Source organism: Raphanus sativus, chromosome 9 (assembly GCF_000801105.2).
Source record: "Raphanus sativus cultivar WK10039 chromosome 9, ASM80110v3, whole genome shotgun sequence".
In the NCBI taxonomy this organism is placed as follows: domain Eukaryota; kingdom Viridiplantae; phylum Streptophyta; class Magnoliopsida; order Brassicales; family Brassicaceae; genus Raphanus; species Raphanus sativus.
This window is the reverse complement of record NC_079519.1, coordinates 26,135,695-26,151,184: the sequence shown is the minus strand read 5'-3', so window position 1 is coordinate 26,151,184 and position 15,490 is coordinate 26,135,695. Positions and strand designations below refer to the sequence as shown.

Genomic DNA, 15,490 nt, shown 5'->3' with positions numbered 1-15,490 from the left:
GACCGGTTAATTCAATTTATGGATTATTAAATCAGCTTGTCTCGGGGATTCTGTGGTTTCCTGGTATAGGTTTGCTTGAGTCTCACGTTTTTGTTACATTCAGTTTATCCATCAAAAAACCCATAAGGCCAAACGGTAACAGAGTTTGTAAACCGGTGGGGTATGGACCCCAATTAAGTTTCACAAAGTAAAGAACGTCACAAAAAGATAAAAACTCATGTCTCTCTGTCTCAAGAACTTAAAAACATGCGAAATAAATTACCAGAGTGATCAAAAGAAAGCAAAAGTCTTTCATTTGTCTGTCTTTCATCTAAAGATATAACCCAAAAAAAAGACAGGAATTTTGGTTTCACTCGTCTTCATCGATAACCTTGGTGCCCAAACCAGACAATCCTTCGGCCGGAATCTCAGCGACAGTGACAAGAGAGTAAAACTCTTCTTTGGCATCTTCATCATCGTTCCTCTTCCGGGCAACACGGACTCTGACTCTCCTAGGAGGACCACGGATACCTTTGCTCCAAATCTGCTTGTTGAGCTTGACGTCTACTCTGACGTCCTTGGTTCCCATTGCTTTCAGTGCAAACTTCCTGATCTCTTTGATGGCATTGGGTGCCTTCTTCTTGAATGTGCTGTTGTGTACATATTAATACATTTTGTCAAATCAGATTGAATTCTCACAAGATCAATTAAGAGAAACTCTATTGTAGATGTAACTAACAAATGAAATGTAAATAAAGATCAACAGCCACAAAGAAGATGCTAATGATCATAGTATGTCAAATTCTAAAGGGCAACAATGTAATTGAACTCATAGAAAAGAATGCAATGCTATATTTTCATCATCAGACAATAACCTATGCACAGTAGTAACGAGCATAGAGGCATTTTTGAATCCGAGTGAAGCTACAAAGTCTTCACTCATCGAGAAACCCTAAATCGAATCAATAGGAGTTCAAATTTCAAATGTGAACGATTCTAATAATCATCTTAGGTTTACCAGCTATGGAGGCGCCTGTGGAGGTTGATAGTGTACTCCCTGGTAACGATCTCCTCCTTTCTTCCCTTTCCTTTCTCCATTTCCCTCGATGTCTCTCTCTTCAGAATGGAGCTGTTGGAGACGGCACAGAAGAGAAGATTGATCACTGGGTAAGAAACCCTAATATAAATCCCCCATTTTGTTAATTATAATTTGGGCCAAAATATAAGCCTGATGGGCTTCGGGATACGCTCAAGTCACGGTATATAGATCTCATCATTTCATGTTCAAAACTTTGATGTTTTTGGTGGGGTCTAAAACAAAATTATTATCAGTGTTTCGCAAGCTTACGTTCGTTTCAAGTTTAATGAAATCAAAACTAATATCATCAAGTTTTGAAACTCCATCTCATTTTCCTAAGACTTTTTGGGCACTTTACACTAACCAAGTTATACGATGGCATTTGGCAAACAAGTATTGTCACTCATTATTTACCATTGCATCAACACAGGCAATGGCATGTTCGTTGTACAAGACTAATATAGGTTTTAACAAGTTCTTGATTTGATGAAAATAGATCCAAAAAAACCACACAAGTAACATAAGCATAAGTGAAAAACTAACTTCTTTTAAATGAGCATAGTGTAATGATTCAACAAACAACTTAGAGATAAAACATGTTCAGCAAAATCTTTTAAACTTCCATAAAAAAGAACATATTCTGGAAAAAGCTTTTAAGCTTGACGGTTTCTTTGCTTGGCACCGGACTTGGCAACCCTAATGCTTTTGCTGATGACACTGAGTCTAGCAAGAGCAAATTTCTTCAAGTCTGGCCTGTAGTAGTTGTCAACCACCTAAACCAATTTCACACAATAACCCGGTTACGACTATTTAATAAACTTAAAGCCAAGATGAATAGGCACTATCAAATGTCACAACAGACAGAGAAGTTAATCATAAACCGATTCATTAAGCAAAATCAATTCCAAAACCTAAGTGTCACAACTACTATAAGATGATCCACAATGGTGCATTAATGAACTATCTAGCACAGCTTATAGACAAAGAAACAAATTAAACCTATCTAGCACAGCTAATAGACAAAGAAACAAACATTTAAAGTAGAGAGCGAGATACACAAACCTGGTTAGCAACAGCCTTGGACATCCTGGGGAATTCCTTCTTCAAGATAGACTTGTTGACAGAGACCTTAGGCTTGTTCTGCTTCTTGGTCTTGGTGGTGGCGAGGACAACACCTTGTTCCTTGTTAGCTGGCTGGATGGTCACTGTCTTCTTGTTTGCAAGACCTTAATACACAACAAAAGATTGAGACATAAGTCCACTTCCAAGCAAGAATCATATATTAAAGAATCCAAAGACAAACCCAAACAAATCTTTAAAACATAAAAGATTAAGTAGCCACATTTTCTCATACAGACACAAGCCTATTTAAACTAACTAAAACATCCAATTCCAACACAGTTATCTTAGATCATTGTCGTAAAGTTACTTACCAGAGTGCTTGTAGGAGTTAAGGTTGCAGAGATTGTTCTTCTCTTTGCTGAACTGAACCTTAGCGTTGCCTCGTCCGAACTGTTTGACCAAGAAACAGTTGTTGGTCTTAACGATCTCCCAGATCAATTGTCCTGGAACTGTCGCCATTTCCAAACCTATAACCAACCAGAATAGAAATGACACTAAGCATCAACAATACAGACATGAACGGATCGATGTAATAGCACGCTTAATCACAAGATCCTATCAAATCACAACCAAAATGCTAGAAACTCAAGGCAGATCGAACCGGGAAAGGAGACAAAAAACGAAGAACAATTAAGAGAGGATCTAAAGACTCACCGTGAAATTTCGCAGAGAGAGAGCGAGCGAGTGAGAGCAAGACTCTGGTTTAATGGTGGCGCCGGAGCTTTGTAAAAGACGATCGATCTCTTTATATATGACCTCCGAAACAAAGCCCTAATTCATGTTACTGATGAAATGTCTATGTTACCCCTATACATTACTTAAATATTGAGATTGTCATTAGGATGAGAAACATCACCAAATCGTGTATCCTAATCCTAATCATTGCAAATTTGCAATGTGTGATCTCTCAATGTAAAATATAAGCTTTTGTTCTTGGTTGGAAGTGAGATTGCATCCAATTGTAAGTTTAATTTTTTTACTCATTTTGGTACTTCACATCTACTGGTGAAGAAGGGCATGTCTCTCCCTTTGCCAATCCTATAGTCTAACTTGCACTTGTGTTCGTTTTTGTGTATCTGTACATGTATCTTGTTTTTAGTATCCTGAGTCATCAATGAATTCATCACAATTCTTTTTCATAAAATGTGATCACCCATTGAAAAAAAATGTGACCACCCATTGAAACCAATGATGAACAAGTTTACATTAGAATATTACACAATTAAAAATTGAAGATTACAAAAAATACATTAAAGAAATGAGGAACTCATCATAGACAGATGTTACGTAAATGCACCAAAATTTGATTAATATAACATCTTCAATTTAATCATAAATTTGGAATTGAGTGAGATTGCAGATAACACTATATCATAATCGTAAGCATATATATGAATACAACTTAGAAACATATAACTAATTTATATATTCCTAAATAACATCAACTTAGAAATATATAACCAATATGTATTCTCAAATAAATCATCACTCACAAAGAATATAAAAAGAAAATGATAAGTTGAGACCATCAATGGATGGATACAACATATTTGCATGTACATAACAAAATAGAATATACAAATAATTATAACAAAAAATTACATTTCAACAACATCTTTTCAACAACAAAAATTAACTTGTAATATATCTCAAATTTGAGTCTTGAAAAAAGTATAATGAACAGAATGTATATATGTTATTTTTCTCTATTTTACATATATATATATATATAATGGTACTTTTCTACAGCATTATATTCTAAAATATTTAATAAATTAGATCGTAAACACTTGTGGTAGTTTATTAAGATTCTTATGCACCAAATAATATGCATGAAAATATTAAAATCCATGTCATGACACATACCAGTTTTGTTTTGTTTCTTGCAAAGAAAACAAATCGCTAATGAAATCTTTTGATTCATGATCAAAAAAATCAACCAAAGACACAATTTGTGGATGATGCAATCAAAAATTTGATAGTTGAATGGTTTAATCAAAGATGTATATAGGAGAATATGATCGATGATAAGATATAGGTGAGTTGGTTTGATGCGACTAAAACTGCTGACAAAATAAGTGTGCGCAAATTAATCTGTCGATAGTAAATATAGTGTTAAATTTCTATTTATGTTGGTTGATATGATAATTGAAAACCTTAAATTTGTTGCTACTATAATCGAATGACTAGACACATACATAAAAATTATGAAGTTAATATAAAGCTAAGAAGAAAAAGCTCGCATCATTAGTATAATAATTCTAACCTTAAAATATACCGGTAATTTGTATATATATTTTTATAAAATAATAAAGCTGAAAATAAAATAACAATAATAAATTTATTTATAAATAATTTATTAGAGAACTAAAAAAATATGGTTGTACAAATTATGTATGTTAGAAATGGGTTCCGCCACCATGTCAAGTTTTCCATTAATGTTTTGTTCATTATGTATTTAAAATATTCCAGTGGATACTAATCTCACTCAAATTTAAATGAATCTAACTCAAAACTTACAAATGATGGAACCTTGTTGTTTAGGATTTGTTAATATTTTCATAATGTGACTGAAACACTAAAATCATCAGGAAATTGATCACATTTGGGCATTTAAAAGACACAAAGAAATTTAATAATATAATAAAATTTATAGTAATATTTTTTTTACTCTCAGGCTTACATTAACATTATAATACCTAAAATAAAATAATCATTAAATTTAATCGAAGGAATATGATATATTAAAAGCATGATTTTTTAGTCAATTTGTTCTTCATCAAATATTAGAAAAGAAATGTTGTCTTCATAAATTCTTCTATGCACTAGGAAAAGAAAGGAAAATGAGATCTATGTATCAAAAAGTTGAAAAAAAAATAGAAAATTTAATTAGTATAACTTATAAGGAACAATGAATTAATCATAATTGTTTTCATAAAATGTAATGACCAATTGAAAACAGTGATAAAGAAATTTACATTAGAACATTATTCGAAAATAAAATATTACTCAATATAAATTCAAAATTCATTAAATTCGGATAGATATCTGAAAAACTTGAAAAATTCAAAATCCCAAAACAGCTTATGCCATACCTAAATTCCCAATAAATATTCAAAACGTTATTCATTGAGTACTTAGCATAAAATCGATTATATAGATAATTAACTCAAATACTTAGTTTAGTTTAATGTGTATCATTGAGTACTTAAAATAATAATATTCATTGAGTACTCAAAATAAAATCTATTGTATTTGATATTTGGTCAAAAATTGAAGTTTTTATATGTTGACAATTACATTTGAAGTTCAGTTATGAATATGTTTACTTTCGAAATTTAAATATTACTACTTTATTTTGAAATTTAAATAATGTTTCATACATTTATAACATTGTTAGTTGCTAATTTTAATTTATATATATCATGCCACCAAGCTTTTGTTAGTGCAACTTGCCAAGTTTATTAATTGAATCACAAACAAGTATTTGGATAGAAGAGTTAAAATGAGTTCAACAGAGTTTCCGGATGTGTTACTGTTCCCAACCGAGTCCAAGGAAATCCGAACTAGACGGTAATTAAGCAACGTATCTTCTATTAAAAGGTATTTTTTTTTTAAATCATAATTTGCTTAAGCAACCTTATTAAGATACACCGATAATTATGGTTTAAGAATATCTAAATAAAATCAATTTCATGCCCCTGAAGAACCAAAACCCGATTGAACCGTAACTGGTTGGACACCCGAACACTCATGCCTACTGTTTAGAAGCATTTGGACGTTCGAGAAAATTTAATAGCTCCCCAGAATTCACTCTCAAGTTTTTTCTAGGTTTTGTTTCGATTTCTTCTTATATTTAGCCATTGATGCTTCTTGCAATATGTGTTCTCGCTTACAATGAGCAAGACTGTTGTTTCTGATTTTATACTGCGAACTGATATTTTGACATGAATAAATTGTGTTGCATTTCAGTTTCAAGATAGCTTCACATTTCATGTATATCTTTTATTCTTTGGGTCCCTTTTAGAATTCGGATGGTGAAATATAGCAAATCTTGCATCGCATATTCGCATGATGTATGGGAAGGAAAGAACATAATCATTCTCGCCAGTGCTAGAAGGCACAGTTACAATATCATGATCATAATTCAATTCTTGACCTTAAGAATAGAGAAGACTTTTCTGATCAAGACTAGCAAGTCACATCAGCTGCTTATAGTTTCCGAGAAAACATGTCATAAAATCATCCAAAAGGTGTTTTGAATTAAGCTACTAATCTAGCAGCGACGTGCAATGGCAATAGTTATACAGGTAATCCTCATCAGTACCAAAGAATCTTCTAAAATTAAAAGGATCAATGGTGATGCCTCCTCTTAGGCCAAGAGTAAATGAAGCAGCAAAACTCAGAGCTCGGTTTTCAGATCATTGCCTAGTTGACTGAACATGATGCCGATATCCATTCCTTGATTCATAGTTGGTATGACTTGTGAGTAAGGGCATTGTTTGGAAAAGCCGACTTTTTTGTTTTTGGACTGTTTAATCGATTTGCTAAGCCTGTTTAGGCATTGCTTGAACTTCTTATGGCAGCTTATGTTAGTCATACCTGCCAAAAAAAAATGGGGAAACAAAATCACCAAAGGAAGGTTTCAGAGTAAGGGTGTCAACTAAAGAGCAAAAGGTTAACCATTTTGCAATTCATTTAAAAAAACTAAAGCAGTAGAGTCACTTAAGATCACCGAGATGGCTACATCCTAGAACCTTGCATCGTGGATCAAGCCAAGTTACATTCATACTGAATCTGATGTTAATTTCAGGATTTTCTCATAGAGAGAAAGTGTACTCTTCTCACAAAAAGGTAAAAGAGAACATTTCCAGGTGATAAAACCAAAAACTATGAAGTATTTGTAATCTTGAATTGAGTTTTTACCTTTAGAATCAACGCAGTTGTCATGAGCCATACAACAAGCATCAAGATCATCACAAGGTTCCTCACCAGGACATCCAAAGTGTCCGATCCCACAATACTTGCCATATCGTATAGAAAGTGCTGAAAAAACAGACCATATCAAGAAATGTATATGCATACACAAGTGAAAGAAAGAAAAAAAAGAATAGAATCATTACTGTCGCAATTCTGCGCAATGCAGGTTCTGGTGCACTCCTGCGTGACAACAAAAACAACCAAAAGAAAAAAATCGTTAACCAAGTAAAAGACGAAATCTTTGTTCCAATTAAATGTCTATTAAAATCTACAACAATTTCGATTATATTTCTGGAAACTCAGATTCGCAGAGGAAAAAGTTCAAACCTCGGTGCGACCAACGTCGAAGAGGAAGAGGGCTACGAATAAAGCAGCCTCCACAAAACGCATCAAAGAAAAGCGAATCAACATCGTCATCTTCTGTCGTCGTGGTCTCTCTCTCTTTCTCTTTTATAGAAAGAAGCTTCTGGATTTGATTTAACGTTGTTGCTTCTGAGTCTCCTTGAGATTTCATTGGCTCTTCTTCCAGCTTTCTCGCCGCTCATTCTTTTATTTATTCCAAAATTTAACATTTTTTTTTGGTCAAAAATTAAAAAAAAAAACAATTTTAAATTTATGTTAAAAAAAAAACAATATTTATTCCAAAATTTATTATTTAAAAACAATATTAAATTTATGTCCTTTTTTTTGTGAACGACAAATATATGTCTTTAGATTTCGAGAAAATACGTTTTAATAATTTAGCTGCAAAATTTGTTTCATACTATTTGTTCCAACTCCTGTGACACCAGTTATATACTAATCTAGGTTGGATAAAATATTTGAATGAAAAGTTGAAAACTTTTGTACCATTTCCCACGCAAACATGTAGGCTGAGCAAGAAGAGAAGTCAATTCACATAGACTATCTACAATAAAGAGAACGATCTAATATGGTATTTGATAATACATTCTCCAAGACTAGTATCAAGATATGCAAACATGATGCATCACTCACAACATTCGAAATGTGTCCTAGACAAGTCTCTTGTTATTTGAGTTAGCCTGAGTCAACAACATAACTAACTTGAATCTTGTCTCATTGATCTCCGACAACTTCATCCTCCTCCTTCAGGCTTCCACAAAATTACAGTCAGGTTTGAAACCCTAGTCCTCCTCAAACAACTTAAAAAGTAAAATAAAAGTCGTGATTTTCTTTCTACTAGGAAAAACTGATGCTCCAATATCACAACAAAACTGTTTCAAATGATTCTGAAGCCTGTCTAGAACAAAGACAGTCCTAAAACATGGAAGGACCCCAAAGCTACTAGAATGTTCCCTTTTCCAAAACAAAGTACAAAACCGCAAAACAGCAAACGACATTTTGAAAAGAGATTTCGAAAACACTTCCTCTCTAGTCTCTCATGGGTTTCCGCCAACTTCATCCTCCTTAACACTTCCACAAACATTACATTCAAGAAACCTCGAAACATCATGACCCTTCGGCGGAAGCGGAGCAAGAGTGCCAAAACAATTCTCCTTCTCACACATATATCTCGCAAAGAAGTAAGCATGCGGGAAACTAGATTCATCACCATCCACACCATCCCCACAACCTTCTCCTTCATCTTCCTCCATCTCCTCCTCTTCTTCTTCCTGATCATCTTCACCACCATCCATCTCTTCCATATCCTCGTTCTCATCTTCCGACCAACTAGATTCCACCTTACACCGATCACACTCACATCTAAAACCGTAATCCTCAAGCAACCTCTTCTGTCTACTCGAGTAATTCATGTTCACAGGGAAGTAACTCAAACAGACTTCCCTACCTTGAGGAACATCATGGATCATCCTAATGATGATATCAGTATTACCATCGGAACCACCACCACCAGAGTCAACGTAATCGAATCTACAAGCATTAGGGAGACAATCATGATTCAAAAACGACGTCTTCGGATATATCCCATACCCTCGCACCGATCTCTTCTCGTTGGATACAGAGAACGGCTCCATCAATCCGAAACCGTTAACCTTATCCTTTTCAAGAAGAGCCGCCGTGAGCTCCGGCGAGATCGGAACCGGAAGAGGCGGACACACGGCGGATAACAGAGAGTGGAGGAACTCGGAAACGGAACGATCTCCGTTGTTTTCGCCGCCACCGCCTTGGAGAGAGAGCAGGATCTGGAAATCGGAAGGAGAAGCGGCGGCGAGATTGTAAGCGGAGAGGAGGAACCGAGCTTGGACTTGGCGCTCGGGAGATTGATCGGCGAATGCGGAGGATGATTGGTGAAGGCGGCGGAGGGATTCGCAGAGCCATGGAGTGTGGGAGGAGAGGCAGTTAGGGCTGCAGAAGGAGACGAGGGAGCAGGATCGGCATCTCTGAGATGATTGAGATAAGAGTCGGAAACAATGGTCGCAGTAAGGAGAGGGAGGTGATGAGAGAAATGGGAAAGCGGAGTAGAGGAGGAGAGGGGATTCTCTGAGGATGACTTGTCCTGCACGGAGAGGCTGTGCCGCTACTAGACTCCTTCCTCTTCCTTCGATTTCTGTAACTCGTAGCAGCGTCTCCGACTTAGCTCCGCCGTCGTTCATCTTTACCACCAGCCCGTTGATTAGGGTTTTTCCAAAGAGTAAAAAGATTTATATGGAATCAAATGGGGGAACGAAGTAAAATGATGCCGTTTGTTTACGGTTTCAATTTACTTGAAATATACTAATGGGCCTTCTACGATCTTTATCAAGTTGTTGGCCCATTTATCTACTAGACCCGGCTTCTACAATTTTTTCTTTTGTCAACAACCTTTAGAAACGGCGTCATTTCAACACAAATCATTTATTTCGTTGATATCAAAACCAAATACCAAACTACATAACTTAAATTATTAAGCAAGTAGGAATATAGATCATATTCTAAAAACGGTAAAAGTGAATTTGATAGTGATTTCACTAAAGCCGTATCCGCTAACAAATTCTTTGATCCTTTATTTTCATTTTCCCTGTAATATATATTTGTGACTAATTTTCTTTAAGAAGAATTATTCTTATGGATTATCAAACAGAAATTAAATAAATTTTGTATGAAAAGGCATCAATTCACCACTAACATTGCGTATTCTACAGCGGAAGAAATCAAAATCCATTTTTAATATAGAACTAAAAATAAACATTTTCTAAGTTCAGATGCATTCCCATAATGATGTAACAAGATGAAAACAAGAAACATGAACAAATCCTTGAGACTGACATTAAAAAGAAAAAAATATTGAACCCTTACACTTGGAGCAACGAGATGGACTTTGCTTAAACGACATTACTCTCTTCTTCAAAACTTTAAACGATCATTCTGAACCGTAATCCTCCGGTTCCGATCCTCAGTCAAGTTTCACCGAAGAGAACAAGTAGTGCACGAACCAGAAGGAAGAGAGGAAACCGACAGTACCTGTGGCGAGCATGATAGCCAGGACCATGAACAGAGAGTAGCCCAGATAAAGAGTCGCTGAAACGGGTCCACTCAAGTTTTTGAGGTCGAAGACGAGATAGTTTATGGAGTAGATGAATATGTAGATAGCAACGGATCCTGACGCAAAGAAAGATTTCCACCACCATTTATAGTCTTCCACACACAAGTGCATGTACGTTAGCACTAGGGAGACCTCAGCACACACCACAACGAGAAGGATCATGACAACGAACAGGAAGCCGAAGACGTAGTAGACACGGCCCATCCAGATGCTGGACATGATGAAGAACAGCTCGATGAAGAGGGTCCCGAAAGGAAGTGTACCAGCGCCAAGAACTAGAAGCCACGACGGGTATTTCTGAGCTGGGATTTCCCTGGGAATCTGGTTGGTTCGGACCGGGAACTCAATGTGAGGAGCCCTGGCTCCAAAGTAACCACCGATGAGGGTGAGAGGAACCGAGATGCAGAACCACAGGAGGATGAGGATGACAAACAGAGAGAAAGGAATAGCTCCAGTACTGTGGCTACCCCATAGAAGGAAGTTCAGCGTTGTGAGGATCAGAAACGCAATGCCCGGGAAAAAGCAAGCAGCTTTCCATGCAACAGACATCCATCCACGGTGTTCACCACATCCAATCGTCCTCCAGAGACGAACAGCAACATAACCAGCTGCAATGCCAAGGATCATGTAGAAGAAGAGCATACCGGTGATAAGTGTTCCACGTGAAGCCGGTGACATGAACCCAAGAGCAGCGAACAAGATAGTCACAACAGCCATGCCAAGAATCTGAACACCGTCACCAACCATAACACACAGAAGCGAAGGGTTGGACGGAGCACGGAAGACATCACCAACGACAAGCTTCCACCCAGATAACTCCTCATTCATCTGAGCTTGAGCCTCCTTGTCCAGCTCCTCGTAACGGGTCAAATCCCTCCTAACAGTCCTCAAGAATATCACAAGAACAATACCAGCCAAGAAAGTGATCACCATAAGAGAGTTCAAGATCGAGAACCAATGAACCTTTGAGCCTTCCATCTTCAGATACGCATCCCACCTAGACGGCCACTTGATGTCACTCTCCTCGAAGCTAACTTCATAAGAGAACACAATAGACTGACCTTCCTTTACAGACATTGAAACACTAGTGGAATCACATTTGATCGGAGTCGTGTATCTCTCATACATCTTCAGCTTCTTTGTCGAGTCAGCGTTATGAGCAAAGCTGCAAGGAACCACCTCAAACCCAACAACCATATAACCAGGCTCATCAGAATCTTTACTCTTCCCCATAGTCGGAATCACCTCAGCCGCATCCCCAGTACCCATGACACGTGCCACATTAGCAGCCTCTTCGTACTTATGAACAAGAACCTTAAACTTCAAGTGGTTAAACACATAGTAAACATCCTGAACCTTGATCCCAACAGGATACCCAGTCCACCTCAAAACGTAACCATCTTTCTTAGTGTAACGGATCGCAGGCAAGTTGTCAAGCATGGGGTTCACCTGATACATCTCATCAATCCTCTTCTTGAGAAGCTTGAAACCATCGCCAGAGAGCTTCTCCGTCTGACAAAGAAAGATCTCGCTCTCGTTCTTGAACATCTTAAACCTATACGGAGAATTCTCGATCCGATCTCCCATGAGAAGCTCCCCTAGATTCTCGGCACTATCCTTGATTCCTTCGGCAGGTTGACAAAACGGCAAGCTGTAGTAGCTAAACGGCATCTCGGTTTCGATCGAAGTGAGAGAGTTCACCTTGACGTTCAAGTAATCGCCGACTTCGTACTTGTGAGGATAACTGCCTGGGAGGTAAAACGCGAAACCTAATTGGATCAGCGAGAAAACCGCTGCGAGGAAGCAGATCTTGATTCGATCCATCGAGATCGTATCTGGAAATGAGAGGAAAACTTCGTCAGAGATCTGGATCTAAGTCAAAACAAGCACCCTCAGATCTAAGATCTTAAGAGAGAGGTGAATCAGAAAACGAGAATAATAACTAAGGGTTCTGCAGAGCGAGAAAGGAGATCGACGACACTCACCTGTTGATTATCGCGTAGGGAGGGAGGAAGAGAAGAGCTTTCGTTCTTTGGTAGCGAAGAAAACTAATAAATCGAGAAGGGAGAGAGGAGAGAAGCTGATCGATGAAAGGGAAACGCGAGCGAGAGAGTAAAACACGTTATTGTGTCATCCAATGAACACATTACACGTCAGCTAAGTATTAATGTGAAGAAAAAGGAACGATGCCGTTTGTTATGACGTCAGAATGTCAGATGTATACTAGTGAGCCTTATAAAAGCTTCACGGAGTTTTGGCCCATCAGGTAAAATAATGGATTGTGAATAACAAACCAGATGTTAATCCGGTCTTTCAATTTTATATTTTAGTTATGTTTGTACTTAATATTATATTTGTAAATACAGTCGTATTTATAAATATATATGTTATATTTGTACTTAATTTTATATTTTTCATTTTAGCGTAAAATGAAAAATATAAACAAATTCAAAATTTTATATAATTAGATCAATGTCTAGGATATATAGCAAGTATTTTTTTTTCTAAAACGAAAAGTACAAAAATAGAAAATTATGAATTAGCATGCTAATTATAAATGATACATTAGCTATAGTACATTTGTAATAAAATAATATGATTGTTAAATTTTACCAAATTTGGATCATATAATAAATTATTTTCTATACATGGTAAGTTGGTAAATAATTATAGTGGTGCATGTAATATATTTATATTAGTAATATGGGTGGTGGGGAGAGTGAAACAAATGTAACTTATATTATCAGATAAATATTTTGTGTATATTATTGATAATATTAATATTTATAGTATTGATATGCAATATGTAAGTTAAACGATTTACACTGAATTTATTGTGATATTCAATTTAGGAAATTTTTATTAATTTTGGAAAGACATGAAAGGCATAGAATTAGGAGTAATTATTATTTCATTTAATTTGAAAAAGACAAAGATTAATATTTAAGTTCATTTAATTTATTCCAGTGACATGGAGTTGTAAATAAGCTGTAAGCTTAAGGGATGATTTTTATCGATACTTCTATTTTAATAATATAGATATGCAAATTTTATAGAAGATATTATTTATTTTTTCATTCTGTTTTATAAATTTACGTCACTAATAAATATATACAGTATAAATTTTACGAAATAATATTTGATACATTAATAAACACTATAAATTAGTAAATTTATTCGGTTTCAAGCCGGAATCATTCAAAATATGATAAAAATTGATAAGATAATAAGATAATAACTTCTTAAAAATTCTATGTAAATATATGGTCTCATTGAAATTATAAATTAATATATATATATATATATATATATATATATATAGTTTTTACACATATACAAGCAAACCATTATATTGTTTGTTTTATATTCACAATGAAATTGTATTTATATTTTCTTAAGATGTAATATATTTTGATGATATTTATTAAAATTATATATAAAACCACATTTAAAATCTATTCAACATATTTTATATACACTAAATAAGATAATAAAAACAAGATGAATATCAAATTTCAAAAAGTATATCACAAAAATCAAATCTTTACATTAGAACCTCTATAAAGTAATACTAGATAAATTAATAATCTCTATAAATTAATAAATTTCACCGGTTCCAACTTGTGCCGGTATAAAATATAACACAAATCGATAAAATAATAAGATAATAATATTTTAAAAATTTCCATAAAAATATATAGTCACATTAAAATCATAAATTAATAATCTGTGTATATATAATATAAATACAAACTAAACATTATATTATTGATTTTATATTCACAATAAGAATACCTTTATTTTCCTTAACATTTAATTATATTTTGATAATATTTAGTAAAATTATATCAAAGACCACGTAACAATTCTATTAAACATCAAAATATACACCGAATAAGATAATAAAATAATATGAAAATAAAATTTCTAAAATTTAAATAATTTAGATACTGTAAAATAAAACAAAATATTATTTTATAAATAAAAATATTCAAAAATAGAAAAAAGGCTAAGAAAAAAATTTGTAAATTAATATCACTATAAATTAATAAAATTTTAAACTCTCAACATTATTAATTTATAGAGGTTCTACTGTATATGTCCACAAAAGTTTGCTATTTTGTATATCTTGTACGGATGTGGAAAATATTATACTACTGAGTAGAAAATTGGTGTGTTTGTAATTATATTATTGTGCATATAAGTTTATATATAATATATAATATATAATATATAATATATAACATATTTCAAATATGCGTATTTACATAAATAATATTATTCATGTTATATTTGGATATTATTTTATATATGTATAAATCATCTCTTTGTGAAAATGAATATGGTAACGATATATACAAATTTTGGAAATTACTTTCCAAACAAAGTTTTTGAAGGATGTGGTGGTAAAAGACAGTTACAAAAATTAAATCCGTGAGAATCCTTTGTTTTTCATTTCTTATGGGTTTTGTTTCATTGGATTTGAGTTTTTCATTTTATTTTTGTTTTGATTTGTCGGACTATATATTGTATATCTTGATGTCTGGGTTTGAAATTCGCATAATGTAATAGTTATTGCAATACTATGAAAATGTCACATTTAAGCTAAATTGATTATGTGCAGTCAAGATAGTTATTGAGATAGAGCTATGTCAATCTAGGCGGTCAACGCAAAAATTAGGCTGTCATACTCGGTCAACGCATGAATTCACCGATTTGGTCGAATTCGATGCGGTCAACTTCCGAACAGCGTCTAGGCAACCGCATTTGATACTGGACACCTTTTGATAGCATTCTTGTTGACTACTTATGATTACATATGTCTA

At 34.5% G+C, this 15,490-nt stretch overlaps 5 protein-coding genes across 5 annotated transcripts; all 5 read right to left on the bottom strand.

The window, feature by feature from the left end:
- Positions 1–125: 125 nt before the first annotated feature.
- Positions 126–1,157, bottom strand: LOC108838334 (60S ribosomal protein L31-1-like). The gene is made up of 2 exons (XM_018611287.2): positions 998–1,157; positions 126–629 (listed from the first exon to the last, which is right to left on the bottom strand). The coding sequence occupies exons 1-2, from the start codon at positions 1,075–1,077 to the stop codon at positions 350–352; spliced, it is 360 nt and encodes a 119-aa protein (XP_018466789.1). The 5' UTR covers positions 1,078–1,157; the 3' UTR covers positions 126–349.
- Positions 1,158–1,584: 427 nt separating this feature from the next.
- On the bottom strand, positions 1,585–2,967 carry LOC108838333 (60S ribosomal protein L28-1-like). Its single transcript, XM_056995173.1, has 4 exons — positions 2,834–2,967; positions 2,491–2,646; positions 2,120–2,283; positions 1,585–1,830 (listed from the first exon to the last, which is right to left on the bottom strand). The coding sequence occupies exons 2-4, from the start codon at positions 2,636–2,638 to the stop codon at positions 1,711–1,713; spliced, it is 432 nt and encodes a 143-aa protein (XP_056851153.1). The 5' UTR covers positions 2,639–2,646; positions 2,834–2,967; the 3' UTR covers positions 1,585–1,710.
- Positions 2,968–6,373: 3,406 nt separating this feature from the next.
- On the bottom strand, positions 6,374–7,689 carry LOC108826029 (phospholipase A2-beta-like). Its single transcript, XM_018599400.2, has 4 exons — positions 7,487–7,689; positions 7,303–7,339; positions 7,106–7,225; positions 6,374–6,781 (listed from the first exon to the last, which is right to left on the bottom strand). The coding sequence occupies exons 1-4, from the start codon at positions 7,574–7,576 to the stop codon at positions 6,582–6,584; spliced, it is 447 nt and encodes a 148-aa protein (XP_018454902.1). The 5' UTR covers positions 7,577–7,689; the 3' UTR covers positions 6,374–6,581.
- Positions 7,690–8,328: 639 nt separating this feature from the next.
- On the bottom strand, positions 8,329–9,799 carry LOC108824198 (histone-lysine N-methyltransferase ASHR2). Its single transcript, XM_018597570.2, has one exon. It carries the CDS (start codon positions 9,733–9,735, stop codon positions 8,560–8,562), a length of 1,176 nt encoding a protein of 391 aa, XP_018453072.2. The 5' UTR covers positions 9,736–9,799; the 3' UTR covers positions 8,329–8,559.
- A 471-nt stretch (positions 9,800–10,270) lies between these two features.
- On the bottom strand, positions 10,271–12,810 carry LOC108827918 (transmembrane 9 superfamily member 11). Its single transcript, XM_018601430.2, has 2 exons — positions 12,650–12,810; positions 10,271–12,499 (listed from the first exon to the last, which is right to left on the bottom strand). Exon 2 carries the CDS (start codon positions 12,486–12,488, stop codon positions 10,515–10,517), a length of 1,974 nt encoding a protein of 657 aa, XP_018456932.1. The 5' UTR covers positions 12,489–12,499; positions 12,650–12,810; the 3' UTR covers positions 10,271–10,514.
- Between the last annotated feature and the right edge of the window lie 2,680 nt (positions 12,811–15,490).